General features: G+C 42.9%; 1 protein-coding gene across 1 annotated transcript; it reads left to right on the forward strand.

Moving 5' to 3' along the window:
- The first annotated feature begins 403 nt into the window (after positions 1–403).
- LOC110950748 (leucine-rich repeat-containing protein 52-like) lies at positions 404–15,794 on the forward strand. Its single transcript, XM_022193504.2, has 2 exons — positions 404–1,447; positions 8,376–15,794. Exons 1-2 carry the CDS (start codon positions 799–801, stop codon positions 8,702–8,704), a joined length of 978 nt encoding a protein of 325 aa, XP_022049196.1. The 5' UTR covers positions 404–798; the 3' UTR covers positions 8,705–15,794.
- Positions 15,795–16,357: the final 563 nt, after the last annotated feature.

Below are 16,357 nucleotides of genomic sequence, written 5' to 3' on the forward strand. Positions count from 1 at the left end.
TTTAATGTCAGTCATTTGTGAAGTCCTCACTGCACATTTAGGCTGATTGGGATCCCCTTGTATGCTCTGAAAGTGTCAGGTGCATCTGCTCCCGGCTCTGCCTCCACAGATCTGAGCCAGGCCACAGACAGATATTTACACATATAAATAGACACTCTGTTGTATGGATGCAGGCTGTGCACACAGACACACCTGAGGCATGCATAGATGGAGTCAGTGCCTGCAGCTGAGGCGTTATAGGTCACCTTTAATACAGGAGGTGTCAACTGTGCACGGATTATACTTTGCTGGCTTCAATATTTAATGTTAGTCTTATATTACCTCCCAGCCCAGACCTTCCACTCTCGCTCCAGCTCACTCCAGAGCGTGAGATCACTCCACAGCTCACCCCTCTCCACCCCACCCCACCCCTACCCGCCGCGCGCGCTCCAATGCTCCCCCACTCTTCATTTGGATTCAGTTTCAGCAAAGCGAGAGGATGGCAAACATGTAGTGGAACAACTGATCATCGCAGGCATGACAAGATGTGCGAATAGGCTGTCGTGAAAATAAATAAGTGAAATCTGAAACAGCATGAAGGCATCCGGCTGTCAGGTCCAACTCAGCGGATGCGCGCTGGATCCAGAACCAACGCTCAGGATGGACTGAGACATTTACGCGCAGGAGGTTGCCACGGGCAGGCGTTTCGGTTTGACCTCGGTGGGAATCATTTCTGGGACAACTTGAGGATGTATCAATGAAGAATGTGACTGCGTCTGACTCGGTCCAAACGGGGTTGATGAAGCCCTCGGCGGTGTCATGCGTCTTGCCCCGCAGCCAAGCGCGCAACCCTTGCGGCTCGTAGTTGTGCTCGTCCTCGCCACGGGGGTCGTCGCGTCCCCGGTGCTCTCCTCCGGCTGCCCGGACAGGTGCGTGTGTGATGACCAGCTGGTGGTCCAGTGCGCCGGGCAGCACCTGACCACCTTTCCCGTCAACCTGCCTCTGGCTACCCGGCAGCTCATCATCTCCAACAACCGCATCGTGGAGCTGCCGCCACTCGCGCTCAACTACCTCTCCGACCTGGTGTACCTGGACTGCAGCAACAACTCCCTCACCGAGATCTCAGAGTCCACGTTTGGGAACCTGCGCAAGCTGGCCTACCTGGACCTCTCCTTCAACACTTTGACCCGGATCGAGGACCGGACGTTCGGGCCCTTGGCGAGCCTGGTGATGCTGAGGATGACGGACAACCCGGGGCTCTCCGAGATCCACCCTGACGCGTTTGCGGAGAACGCGGCCCTTCAGGTGCTGGATGTGAGCCGGAACAACCTGACGGTGTTCAACATCACCTCCCTGATCGCGCTGCCCGCCCTGCGCTCCGTGGGGCTCAGTGGGAACCCGTGGAGCTGCGAGTGCGACAACGAGGACCTCTGCTTGTGGGTCCACCTGGAGGGCTTCAAGTTCCAAGGTCTTATCAATGTTTTATTCCAAAGTAATATAACACAATATAACACAACCATCAGGCCCCAGAGAGCCAATCACAAACAAGGACCGCTATGCTCCAGTTATTAATTATTAGATAATGCCCTGTTATGTAAACGATTGGCCTTTTTGCTTGAGGCTCCTTCCAGTGAATGGCCTGCATCCATTGACAAAATGAAGAAAAAACATTTATCTTGCGCTTTTTATGCAGCAGTGAGTGTTAAAGACTGTTGTATTAACGTGAATTAAAGATTAAAGATAGTCATAAAACATAAAACAGACTACTTTAATAGAAGATATTACAGTTAATTGTGACTTTTCTAATGTAAGGAACCCACTATGAAGTGTTTAGAAGTTGTCACTAGTGGTTTGGTTGATAAATTATGAATTCATGCTTTTTATATAATTTTTTAGACACACACACACAGAGTCTTGGCCCCCTCATCTCCTCTTCGTGGAGTGTAAGCAGTTGGATAAAGGGCCTTCCTCATTAAACATGATATCCTTCTTTGTAGCTCTACATTCTCAGATGCATGTTTTAATTAAAGGAGCATTAAAAAGTTAGCAAGCACTAAGACTGAAGCCTGAAGGGCCTCAGGAATTTTTGGTTTCCAAAAGCCGCTGCCAGCTTTGCCTGTTGGTTTTATTTAATCCTCCTCCAACGTGAGAAAATAAAACATCCACCAGGATGATTTTTCACAACTCGGCCACCCTAAAGATGTTGTTTTTTATTTCATTTAATGCATAGCAAGTACAGTGAGGTTTAAAAATAAATATCAAAAGCAATTTCTAACAAGATGGCAGTAAAAGCTTTCCCAGGACAGAAAGCCTCAATGGCTGCCGTTGAATAGTGTTTTATTGTTTGTTTAGGAAGCTGAGTGAAGTGACCCGGAAGTATGTATGAGCGGGCCATGATGAGAGCTGGATGCATTCTCTTAATGCCAAGGAAAAGGTGCTTCATTGCTTCCTTTCTTGCGTCCTTTAGCATATGATACACTAGACCATAGTTTACAAAAGGAATGGAGCTAATGCCATCCCCCAATTCCTTGCGGCAGGAGCATTCAAAGTGATGCACCATCTGCAGCAGAGCCACTTTAACAATGCCCGCCGTTGGATGGTTATATAGATTCATGTAAGTGCAGTCCGATTCTTTTAGAAGCATGATGGGTCTTTCTGAAGTTGTCATGAATCCTCCTTCACATCTTTCCTAGTACTCACTGGGTTTTTCCATTAAGGTCAAGAAAAGGAAGTCATTTTTGTGACCATTTGACGGCATTTTAAGTTTTTCCAAGCAACACAACAGATTATATCCACTTCATGTTCCACTAGTGCACAATTATCAGTGATAATACACAGAGCATATGGACAAAATATGTTGCTGTATGTATTTACGTATGCCGCGAACACATGCGACACCACAACTTAGCTATGTACAGTTTGTTGAAGTCTGCAAACTTGGCCCCTCTCTCAGCTTTCAGTGGGATGAGACGCAGGTGACAGCAGCGAAGCGTGACAGCATTCAGAGTATCAAATAACAAAGAGGGTGAAAGAAGATCGTAGGCAGGGAGCTACTTGATTTCTCTTCTGGCAACTCTGTTCATTAATTCAGTTCTGCTCTCTGCAATCTTGGAGGAAAACAAGAAAGCCTTTAATCTCAAAATGACTAATCGATCTCGGTCCTATTCAGCTCCTCTGATGCCGCGCTGCAGGTGTGATTAATGGATTGTAGACACTCCATCAAATATTGATCCCCACCTTTTTGGTTTATTACTGTCAAGCTGATAGATACGTCTGATCTTCCGTAATCGTTCTTCCTTTTGAGTTTGTGCATTAGTGGATGTGTCACTATGCAAAAGGGCAGCTTCTATTTATAGTGTGTCTTACTGAACAAGAAGCCAGTCATAATTCTAACACCATAGCTATAATACAACCACCATGCTTACTAAAACGGCATTCCCTGCTCCTCTCTGTCTCCCACACACACACTCACACACACACACACACACACACACACACACACACACACACACACACACACACACACACACACACACACACACACACACACACACACACACACACACTATAGTTCACCATGGTCCCTGTGCAGCTTAGGTTCAGTCCAAAATGAGTCCTGCAAGAGCTGTCCTATTTTCCTGTCGCTCATCGCCTTTTGTCTAGCTTAATTTGGAGTGGAGTCTCTTCCAGTGACAGCTGCCAGCGAGGGAGAAGGCGGACACTTAGATACACACATTCTCTACCTCTATACACAGTCTGTCCATCTTTTTCGAAGGAGACAACAGCACAGACGAAACCTGCACACCAATCCACACGTACACATTGACTGATGCGCACATTTAGACGCGCAAACACAGATGAAGCACACTTTTAGCGCTTGAGGGCGTGGAGCAGCAGACTAACATTTTGGAGACGGCTGTTTTTCGGCTGCGAGCTCTGTCTCCAAAGCCTTGTTATCTCTCGTCTGGATCTCACCTGGTTCATGCAACATAGCTCGCTTGTCTCCTCGGTTTAGGAGACGCATCAATAGCAAGCAAGAAAGTGAGAGAGGCGAGGGAAGAGAAACAAAGCTGCAGGAAGGAACCAACAGATTCTCCTCCGTCTCGCCTTCCTGGCTAGATTAGCACTCTCTCAGCTGTTATATAAGGAGAGTGTCTAGAAATAGAGCAGGGAGTGGATGGGGGAAGGAGAGAGGGAAAGCCCTCTCCTTTGATGCCAGTCCCTTTGGGGGGAATGAGGGGGGAGAAGCCAGAAGGGTTTCCTTCTTCGCTGTCAGGCTCATACAAAAACACACAAACACGTGCACCCACGAACAGAATCTGCAAGAATACAGATAGGAGACTGAAAAGTTAAACCTCGTGGAGGGGGATTGTGGAGGCATCTATGTTAAGAAGGAGAGTGCGAGTCTGCAGCTGGAGTCTAGCAGCGTATTGTGTGAACAGTGTGCAGCAGCAGCCTTTGAGAGGATCAGTGTAGACTTTGAATTTTTCTGTGGTGTAGAGCTTAGAGAAGCAAACTGTCTCCATGTATGCTCAATTTTCGGATCTGTGAGCCACACAAGAGCTTCTCTGAGGAGAGATTTAGGCACCGAATGAAGAAAATATGAGGAAAATGTACATTTCAGTCATCCCATGACATTGAATTATCACGTAATTTGATTGATAGCAACACCATGATCCCTCTCACCCTCTGTCAAATCACACCTCCCACCAACCTGAGTCAGTTTTTACCGTACAGTGTATGTGAATGACCCTGCTGGCCCTCCTCATCTAAACAGCCTGTCAATCACTCCAACCAGGTATTATAATCAAGCCAGTCAGACCCCCAATCATACCTCTCTTTGAGGCTCGATAGCGGCTTAGTTGTGGAGTTATTTCAAAAAGATCAGCTGTACGATGATCAGAAGGAGTTAATTTAGCTAATCACATCCCAAAGATGTGTTGGAAAAATTTATTGATTCAGTACTTCATGACAGAAGTTGACTCATTTTGAAAAGTAGTCTGTGTAGCAAAAAATTTATTTGGAATCATCACCTAGTGACCGTTAGTGGTATTGCACTTGAAGGCGCTTTGGCATTGGCTTCACTTTTCGGAACCAGTGGCTATGTTCGTCTTTTTATACAGTCTGTGTTTTTTACAATAAGTGCATGACAATTAGTGTTTCGTTATGTAGTTGGACATGACAAACACTTCATATAAGTAGGCAAAAGTATTGAATAAATAGTTGATGTTGTTCTGAGAACTAGCTAAAAAATCAAATAAAAATGTAATGTGATGTCCATGGCAACTCCTTAACACCACCAACAGTGTCCTTCAACCAGGGGTGGACTGTCCATCTGACATACCGAGACTGTCCTGGTGGGCTGGTGTCTAGTGGGGGGCGGTAAACGGGTATCTTTCCTCACCCCTCGTCAACCGCTGTTGTCACTGATAATGTTGTGGATCAATCTGGGCCAAAAATTCCAGGGCTGATTTTTTTTTTTTTTTTTTTTTACCCCAGTCCACCCATGCTTCCAACCCTGTCAAACAAAAACAAAAACTGGTCAGACATGGCTTAAGGAACACAATAAAGACCCCAGCCCGATCCACAAATGACCACCTTACAACCCAAAGGGCCCAAAGGAGCTGCTGTCAATGCTTCAGTGCTTCTTGATACCACCAGAAGCCCTTTGCCTGATGGATCAGAACTGGTTTTGCACCACAATGAGGCCTGACATAATACTACGGTGCATGTTCACAGCGGCAGGAGGGGTCACGGCACTTGCCAGCATTGGATGCTTCATGGCTATATGACAAGCCGGTGTCATGATAGATGATTGACAGGTTCTTCCACAAACCTTGGGGGTACATGATTAGACTGATTGGAGTTACTTGCAAGCTGTTTGCTCCTGGATTTCAAACCAGAGTGAAACTCATTTGGTAAACTTTGCTTATATTATGCAAAAGGTTCACCAAAAGGTGCTACCTAAAACATCCAATGTGAGAAATAGAGCATTCGGTTTCTGAATTTGTCCATGTTTTAAATAGTTTAGAGAGTTTAAAGTTTTTTGAGAGTTTCTCGAGGTGGCAGCTGGACATCCCTGAATGCATAAAGTAGCCTATGGGTCTCAGCTTTATGTGAATGTGGAGTGGAGCTATGATGTCCTGTCTCTTGAAAAGCAACACTCTGCTACCAGAATGCATTGCTGTTTACATGGACAATGAATAGGATACATGGAAATGGCACCATAGGCCACATGAATTATTGTTGTGTTTGATTGATGTACACTTTTTTGTCACGCTGCTTAACATCCACCTAAAAATCTGCTAAAACTCACTCTTTTGGAAAATGACAGGTGGTGTTAATGAGTGGGTAGATGTATGAGAGACTTAGACTAGAAAGGTGGAATGACATAGCTCTGCAGTCGCTGCAAGCAGCAAGAATCTGCAGAATTTTAACTTGAAGCTGATGGAACAACAATAAATATATAACATCAGGAATATTGTGGAGTTAATAATGTAATACAATAAGTAGGCTATGCTATTGTTCTGTGATGGTCCAATCATACAATGTGCAGAGAACCAAAGCAGCACATCTTAGTTTTCATGTAGCTGGTGCACAAACCACATTCTCACTGCAAAACATGCCAACAAAATGAGTGTATTTTAAGGCTGCTGCTGCTGCAGAAGTAGGGTTACAGAAATCTTTTCCCTGAGCAGAAACTTTCAAGTCTTTTGATCTCTCCCAGTGGGAATTCCCCCCAGCACAAAAGCCTTAGAAAAAAACAGAAGCCAATTAAAAACAGTGGCCGTATGGAAATGGCAGCACTCTGTTGTGTTGCAGTTTCTGCTCACCGCAACAAAAGACTGAGCCAGCCTACAGGATTATTTTCTGAAAAATGCCTCTCTTGTCAGCTGCTGCGGAGCTCAACACTCATCATGTGGTGCATTTAATTTTGACTGATAGGCCTTTGAAATTACAGTATATCCTTCCAGTTTTCTGACAGAGAGAGGGAACTCAACGTTTTGTTCGGATTTGTGGATTTCAGCTACGTCTTAGTTGTAGTCAGAGCCAGTGCCGGCTGATGAGAAACCTTATTATCTGTGGTTTCAGGAAGCCACAAAGGCCCAAGTCACTCTCTAATCCTGTGCAGGGAAAAGAACTTTGAATAATTCATCCTCAATTTTTTTTTCCATTGTAATTTACTGCAACATCTACTCAAGTCTATAGAACACTGAGACTTCTTAAGCCTTGTAGGTTTCTGATAAAAAATAAGGTAACATTGTCATGCTAGTTCAGTTTTCTGCATTTCAGCTGTGTGAGTTTGTTATGGATATCTTAAGCTCAGTTTGCTTCCATTTACAAATGCTGTGCAAAATTAAATGTAGACATATGACTGAATTATTCAGCAGGGCGCTCTGTTTAATGCCATAGTAGATTTTCCTTGCTCAGTTACTTTGCATTTTTGTTATAACTCTTACAACATCAAAGGGCCCTTCCGAATTTTATGCAAATTACATGTCATGGTTTTGTACATGTCTGCTATAGGTAGGTTAAGTTACTTAATATGTGCAAAGGAGCTCAGCAAGGAAAGGCATTTAAGACTTTGAAAGGAAAATATAATTTGTACCCTCTCCTGATCTCAGTATATTCTTCCAGAGGTGTTAGGTTTAGTCCTTACAAATGAAAAAGTAGTATATTTGCAGGACTTTAATCAAGTTGAGGTGGCACGTCCTCTACCCAATAATCTAATATGCTAGGATTGTCTGCTGCAGAAATGTCTGAACCTCAAACTCTTTAAGATTGTGAGTGTGGAGATTGGGATTTAGGCAGCGTCAAGAACTGTTTTGACTTCTTTGGTTCTGGGGTCTCAAAACCTTGATTCAGTGCCCCCAAGGTTGATGCCATGGCTACAGCGTTGAACATTGAATACTAGCGTTGAACACTAGTTCTGGTTTGATGTGTGTTGTTAAAAAGTGATGGCATGTATTTTATTGTGCCATTTACGTGTCAGCAACATGTAGTTGCCATCATTGTCAATCAGATCCGACCAAGCAACACCCAAACAGTCCTGATGAAGCAGATAACTCTTAATTTAAACTTAATAGACAAAGACTTAATGGGAGCTCTAGTTATTAATGTCAAGGAATAATTGGCGCCATGTATTTTAGGAATGTTAGCGTTCTGGTTTGATGGCATGAAGAAATTCAAACCCTGTTCATTGTTTCCTTTTTGTTGTAACACCAAAAGCTTAGACTTATGATATTCGAGAGAAGAGAAAACATTGATTCTGTCTTCTGTGCATTTCATTGTTACAGATGAACATCACATTATTGCACTGTTTATTTCTCCTGATATACTGCACTGTCCTGTGATTAATCCTGACTAACCCTCCTTGGTGTATGTTTGTGTGACAGATGAGGGCCAGACAGTGTGTGGTTCACCTGCTGACATGCAGGGCCGTCGTCTGGGCGAGGTTGGCATCCAGCTACGGACGTTGTGTCATCAGACTCTGGGCTCCTGGGACTACCTTTTCTTTGTTGTCATCGGCTTTGTCATCTTTGCCGCCGGCACAGTGTCTGCCTGGGTGATGGGTGTCATCATGGTGCTCTATGAGCGCTACATCAAGAAGAAAGACGAGCAGCTCGATGTGGACGAGGAGGAGGAAGGTGGCGAAGTCAGTCGTCCCTCGAGGGCCAGGAGCGGCCATGACAATGGGAATTTGAAATCCTCACATACTGTTTAAAGGACCTAATTTGACCCTGCCCGCCATGGATTCCCACAGTGCCTCCTGTCACCTTCCACGACTGTCTGTGAAGTCCAATGAAACTGTCAAACTGAGTCTAACAGGCTCAGCCCTGGAAGAGAAGGGAGGGGATTCACCAGAGACGAGGAATGTCTCTCTGCTCATGTGTAGTGGGCTTCCAGGTGGTGTAACACACACTGTAGGGGCTATAGTGGAGGTCCACAGTGCTTGTATAAACCATATATGCAAATATATGACTTTGTATGTTGTTAATTTCTGTGTCAGGTTTGAGTGAGAGATGGTAATGCCTGTGGAAAACCAACCCAAATCCATAACACTGGTTGGCCATCTTGGAAGAAACCAGTCATGTTCTTAAATACCATACTCATTAAGCACTGATAGTTTTGGTGATTTTGGCCTGTGTTAATTCATAAAATGGGTACAGGCCAGGCTACCTAAAAAGTGTTCTTAGTTCGATAAAAACACACTGAATCATTTTAAGCTAAAGCTAAATTTTAAGCTAAAAAGTTATCCACACAGGCTAACACACCCTTCAAAAAATGTTACTTACGAGCACGATTATAACAAGGGAGGTTGTGTACTTCAGATGCTTGGTGTCCAAGTGGTAATGTCGACCACAAGTCATGAAAATGCTGCTGCTAGATATCAGCAACTAAGGCTAACCGTTTGGCAAGCTTACGACACAATGTAGTAAATGCAAAGGTACAATGACAAGCTAAAACTGTTTTTAGACTATAAAATATCAAACAAAAGTATATACTTTTGTTTGATATTTTATACTGTGTGTAATTAAGAACCCAATACTACCATTCACCAAAAAAACTCAAAAAACAAAACACTGTATCTGATATCATTCGCAAAGACGTCGCAACTCGTGAACTCTGAGCTTTCAGAAAATTTCCACTTAAGACAGTAAGACCACGAGGCAAGGGAACCTTTATATGGATTTGTAAACACAGTAAATGCCATTTGAGGGCCGCCACTTACCAATGATTCTGTTCTAGCAACTGGCTAAACGGAAGGAAACATAACTTCTAATTTGTGGTTTGCTGGTGATATTGTGGTGGAAACAACAAGAAAGGGAAGGGTTTCAACGACCGTGGTTGTTTTTTTTTTTTTTTTTCAAAATCGGATTTTTCTTTTGTATTTTTACCATTTTCACTTTATGTGTTATTCTGTCAACTTCTTTGCATCCAACAGATGCAGTGGGATTAGTGTTCCTGCTTGGCCCATTGACTTGAATATAAAACTTGGATATCTGCAAATTGGATGGCTTAAGAACTAGGAAGTGCAAGGGAAAAAACAACCATGAATGCAGTTGTTGGTGTCCCCTAACCTTTTTTAAAGGTATCTCGATGGTAATGTTGGTCTGGACGGAATACAGTAAGGCTGAATGGTCAATAGGTGGTTGGTCACCCATGGTTTTTTTGTATGACATAAAGCTAATTCATAATGAATTCTAAGCCATAGTCAATATTTGTCTTTGTGAAACTGGCCCTCAAATAAAAAAACCCAAAACATTTGCCTTTTCCAGTCTTTATATGATGCTAAAGGATGCTAATATAAGTACAAACCGGCGTCATTACTCAGAACCACAAAGTATTTTTGCCAAATTCTTTTCAGTAAATATAAAATCAGTTTTTCAATACTTGTTTTCATACTGGAACAAATTGAATTTACCCCAATTAAATGGATTGGCTCCTGGACCCTTCTAGCATTCTTAGCTTAGCGCTGGTTTCACAGTGGCACTTTTCTGGAGGGATCTCCATAATGGCACTAAGCAGAGCAGGAGAATTGTGTCACAACTTGACAGCCTCTATGTAAAATTAATGTTTTGTTGTTGTTGTCCCCAAGAGAGGATAAAGTGCTTTTATGCACATGGCAGAGTGTATGATGTAGCTGTACGTGTGATTATGCTTTTGCACACAAGTCGTTCTGTTCAGCTTTGGTGTCTCGTTTTGCACCGATCATTTACCACTCTCTCCTGAATTATTAGCCCAGAAACAAACTGCAGTTGAGGTATTTGTGTTGAGGGTTCTACAGTATCTGTGAAGCTGAGGGAGCCAACATGTGCCAACTGCCGAGGTCTATTCTGGCAGTGGGCCCCGCTGGATCGCAACTAAACAGGACAGTGTGATAACTGATTTCTGCTTCATCCTCTCTTTGTTGGGTAACTCTTTTGAGTGCAGTGTTCTGTCTGTTTCTACATGCACTGTTGACGCACCAAAAAGCCTTATGTGGTGTGTGTATGTTTGAGGGTGACAAATTTAGTTAATTAGAAAAGGAAATCAATTTCCTCTGCAACAAACAAAAAGGACTTTGATTTAGAAACAATAAATTCTCTTAATTTTCCAGCAAGTGAATTAGATTTGTTTTAATTTGGTCTATTGACATGAGTGAATTTAGTCCAGCTCTGTTGTTGACTGAATCATCTGCAGCTGTTTTGCAGCAAATAAGGCACTTAATCCTGCAGGAAAAACAGGGAGCAGAATCATTTCTGTCCACAGTGGTGAATATCAACGCTTGCTTTGTTTGATATGCCCCAGTTTGTGATGCTCAACATTACAAACTTTCCATATTTCTGCTTCTAGTTATCTGCCTGTAACACTCCACTGGCCCTGACATTGACTGTTATGAACTAAGAAAAGAACAGAAAGGAACAGGAACAGGGAAATCAATAGGCTGCCCTGACATGCCATGTTTTGTATGTGTGCTGCATCTGTAGAATCAGTTCTGTCTAAGAATTATTTGCTCTATTAAAGAACAAATTTAAACCTCTCTGGGACCAGAGAAGGAAGGAATTCTCTTCAAATGATTGGACCAGCTTTTTTGCATTATTTTATGTTCTGCAGTTCATACCAAAAGTGTTTGGAGTCAGCTGTTGTCCATACTGGCCCTCACGGCTTATTGGATTGGACTTGAATAGAACAAAGCCATCGTTAACATAATTAGGAACATACATCTGAAGGTAAAATGCCTACTTTGCCAGTGCTTTTAGTATTAAGTGAGCTGTGCATACTAGGTTACAAGGAGAAAGGTAGTAGTCGTACTACCAAATGTCATATTGAAAGAACTGGATTGTTATCATTTGCAAGTATTTGGTAGCTTTATGCTGAACATGTGTTGAAAACAAAGCAACTAATGTGCACTCTGACTCTGCACAATCTGTTGCCTTTCTGTAACGTGATCTGCAGCACAACCGAGAACCCTTTCTTCACACATTTCCTCGCACTTGCATGTGCATATTGTCGGGATTTCCCAAAATGAAGAAAAGTTAGTGGTTTATGTAACGGCTCTACAGAGTAATAATAGTACAGCAGACGGTATAAACATTCTGTCGATGGTTGGCTGAGCAGCAGTCGAAGCTGATTTTCTGCTTTGCCTGTTATAGGCGTTTTTCCACAGCAGACATTTATAGCTTTGAAAAGCATGTGTGTAATTAATGACAAAGACAAATGTTGGCTGGTAAAAACATCTATTGTGGAGTTTTCCTGTTGTGGGAATTGTGGTGTTGATAGAAGAAGAAAGCAAGAAGCTGATATAAGACACTCAGGAACGCATCTCATATAGTTCCGCTTAGCCTCCTCCTCATACAAAGGAGCAGTCCTGACTCACAGCAGTATGTATAACTATGCATGTACCGATCTACACATAACGGCATGGCAGACACAACTGGATGCCACAAGTGTCAGTCCAAGATAGTGACCCATGTACTGTACCTGTAAGTTGCCTACTTAAGCAGTATGCTGAGATGCCTCCGAACATTTCAAGCACTGGTTGCTGATTTCTCTTACAGCTTTGGTGTGATATTTTGCATGGGTTCCTTCAGTATTTTACAAAATGCATTGCATTATGTGCATGTGTATTAAGGTCTGTGTACTAAACGCTCATCTATATCTGCATACGATACGCGCATCTTCTTGATAGTTTCGGCTGTGAGGATGTATTGCATTCTGCTTAGCACACTGATAAGGCCATGTGACGCCACAGGCAAGGGTGAGGGTGCAGACTGGAAATAGGATAGCGGGTTGCATTAATTCATGTCAGCACAGTGACACACATGGAATGACAAGGAATACCCACATCTCCCTTTCATTACAAACATGTACATAGTTGCTGTTCTTGCACACTCATGCATTATTTTGGAAATAATTATAGATTGCTTCATATGGGCAGTATTTTATAGCGGGTGAATATGCTGATTTTTATTAATATATTAGGTGGATAAACTGGATTTCTGCACTTTTTCACCCCCACACTTGCCACTCACCCCGTTTTCAGGCACATGTTTGAATGTGCTTTAACACACAGAGACAAAAGCATCAGTTCTGCCTCCAACACAAATCACCTCTGGGTAGAACATACTGTGTAAAAGCTTAGAAGGACTCTCACTAATGCTGTATAACTGACACTAGCCAGAACAGCATCAACCCACACCGTGAAACACCTAAATGTAAAATTTCCCAAAAAAAACTGTGATGATTTGCTTTCTTTCTGAGCAGAAGATGAGAGGAATGAGAGCACTCCTGTGTCAGTATGCTGTATGAAGCCAGCAGTGGATTTGTTGAGAGGAGGATATAGATAGGCTTAGTTTAAGTTTCTCTCTATTGATTGAGCTTCTTAAAGATTTACCTCTTGTATCAAAATTGCATATTTAGATTTTTTTCCTCCATGAAAATGAGCCCCTCCTGTCTGAAAATAGCTTAAATGTATATCTTTGCCACTGCTTTCTCTAAAATGTCGCCGCCTTTTTCTTTGCTAACTACTCCAGTCGCATTCGTTCGAAATAGAACCCAATTCAGAGAGAGAATATGGGCCAATTTATGCTTTCCGCATCTGTGAGCGCGGACCAATCCAGACTTTGAAAGCAGACTGTGGTTCTGTTTATTCTATGATGGTTCCGTGCCAGTCTGCACAGACGGTTCATTGCCTTTCATACTTAATACAGAAACACACAGGAGGGAATTTGAATAGAATAAAGTAGCTACTTACACATGAGGCTGTTGCACTTTGTCATTGGATATTCCTGACATGTGTTGATCCCAGTGGGAAGACAGAGCACAGGATATCTTGTTTAGGCTCCCTTGATGGGAAACATGTCCAAACCAAAGCACCTCCAGAGTTTGGCAGCAACTACTTGTGACTAATTAAAATTCTTGATGATTAACGTAAAAGTGTGGATGACCGACAGTCACCTCGTACAGTCTCTCCACTAAAGAAGCATTTGTTTTGGACACCATTTGTTTCCCCGGGCATTGTAGTGCATACAGTCTGCTCATGAAGGGTTTGCGTGGACCCTCATGGATTTTGGTGGTTGATAAAATTTACATCAAGTGTACCTGGAAAGCATGAATTGGTCCTGATGATAAAGAGAGCCACATCCTAGAAGTTAACAGAATTTGTTCCTTTGGTTTGTTTTTGACCGTTTCAAGGCATAAATGCTTTGCAACTGGATTAACTGTTTGTTTCACTCATGAAATGTCTTTTAGTCTATAAAAAAAACACCATATGGATCTGGTAAAAAGAAGTAGATTTTCACCTGAGTGGGTCTTTAACTAACTGGTTGGCTTAAGAACAATTACTGAATGCTGTATGCTGCATATCTACAACTCATTTTAAGATATGGAACAGTGGTTGTGGATGAAGCCAGCTGTTTCCTTCCGGTACTCACATTTATTCGAAGTTACGCTAATTGGCTACAATAGTCAAATGGTCAGATTGCATACCACATGGGTGCCTTCAAGCAGTTTATGAAGGAAGAAATTTCAGTAACAACAGTAAATAAAAAAGACAACATGAATGCTAACAACCTTCTCATCTACTTCTTAGCAAGAAATCAAATTAATATATTTTCCAACATGCTAAGCTATGGGTTTGAGATGGTAAATAAGCAGGGAAGACTGCTGTAGCACTTGAGAGTGGATGTTTGTTTTCTTCTCATTGAGCGGCCAAGCTGAGGTAGTGGTCAGGATCTGCCTGAGGACAGAGGTGCACTCAGCTGGCTACGGTCACATCAGTAACACAGCTGTGACTCCTAGCCAGTTCAGTGAGTAGACGAGGAAATGCACACAGCCTTTGGATCCAGAAGCTCCGGCAGCCCTGTTTCCTGCCTGTGGTTGTGTAAGTCATATTTTTTTGCACCATTGTGTGCATCCACTGAGCTGAAGGCAAACTGGCCACCGCAAAATGCCCGCAGATGGGAGATGTGACATCAAGTAAGACTGGCTCTAACCGACCGTAATAGCCCTCTGACACATCTACTTACAAACAGGCTCACTCACACACACACACACACACACACACACACACACACACACACACACACACACACACACACACACACATATGTATACAAAATTGGAAGAAAATCCTTTAGTCATGGAGCTGTGGAATGACTTACACCAAAGTTAGAGATGAGGGATATATTCCAGTGACTGGTGCTTGGAATCTGGGTGCCCGTGTTTCAGTTATTTCATGAAAATGTCATCATTAATCACTGCCACACATGGATGACAGCGCTAAATAACCGTCAGACGACTCCACGCACCCATACAGCTGCACTGAGCTGGAGCACAACAAGCACCGGAGCTGGAACATAAGGGAACTGCTGCAACTTATATTAAGTTACATATATTTCTTATGCTTACATTTGTAAACATATAAACAGTGTATCATGGGCGCGCCTGTTTTCTACTGTCACTTAATGATTTGTCACAGAAAGAAGGGAAAGAATAAGCAAAAACGCCTGATTTCCTTCCCTTGTTTTCTCCATTATAGTAACATTATGTTGTCATCGGATATTATTTGTTAGCTCAGATTCACTGCAAATTAATGGAATTGTTGTGTTCAATCCTGTTATATACTGTACGTTTTCTATTAGACTTGATATTGGCAAGCTCTACTTGTCCCTCCTCTGGGAAAGTTGCAATTGATTGATGGTAAAGAGTAAACCCCTGCCTCCAATTGGCAGAGGGAAGGATGGTCCTACTGCTGTTCCATATCTGCACACAGGCTCAGGGGCCTGCCAACTCTGTATCCTTCCCCAGCAATAAAAGGTCATTCCAGAGGAGATGGTGTGTCCTTTTGTGCGTCACATTTTCGCCTGGAGAAGTGTTGTTTTTTTTCTTTCTTGTTTTTGGTGTGTGGCTTCGTCTTGTTGTTCAACCTCCCTTCCTGCTCTTTGAATGCACTTTCTCCCACTTTCCCTCTGTGGGTATTTAGAAGGTTAGTCAGTTTCTAATTAGCTTCGAAACCCCGTAAGGCCAACGTCCACGTACGGCCTGCAGAAACACACACACAAATGCATGCACGCAAACGCATTCACAGCTGGAGATGTGTTGCTTTGTACATTAGTGTACTCCGGGTGCCCAGACCAGTTCACAGTTGTGTTAATCCAATAGAGCGGGCTGCACAAGTGAGATAACGACGTGCTTACTCACACTAAGCTCCAACTCAAAAGCAGCACACTGATATTTCAGACCGAGACAGGCAATCTGAAAATTGGTCTGCGGTATTTTTACACCAACAATCGAGGAGCATGAAAGGGGACTTTAATTTCTTTTGACTTACTCTTATCTCCGGCGTGTCTCTTCTTTATCCCTCCCTTGCTTTATTTATCTCTTCTAAAGATAT

The sequence above is a fragment of the Acanthochromis polyacanthus genome, chromosome 9 (genome assembly GCF_021347895.1).
Source record: "Acanthochromis polyacanthus isolate Apoly-LR-REF ecotype Palm Island chromosome 9, KAUST_Apoly_ChrSc, whole genome shotgun sequence".
NCBI lineage: Eukaryota > Metazoa > Chordata > Actinopteri > Pomacentridae > Acanthochromis > Acanthochromis polyacanthus.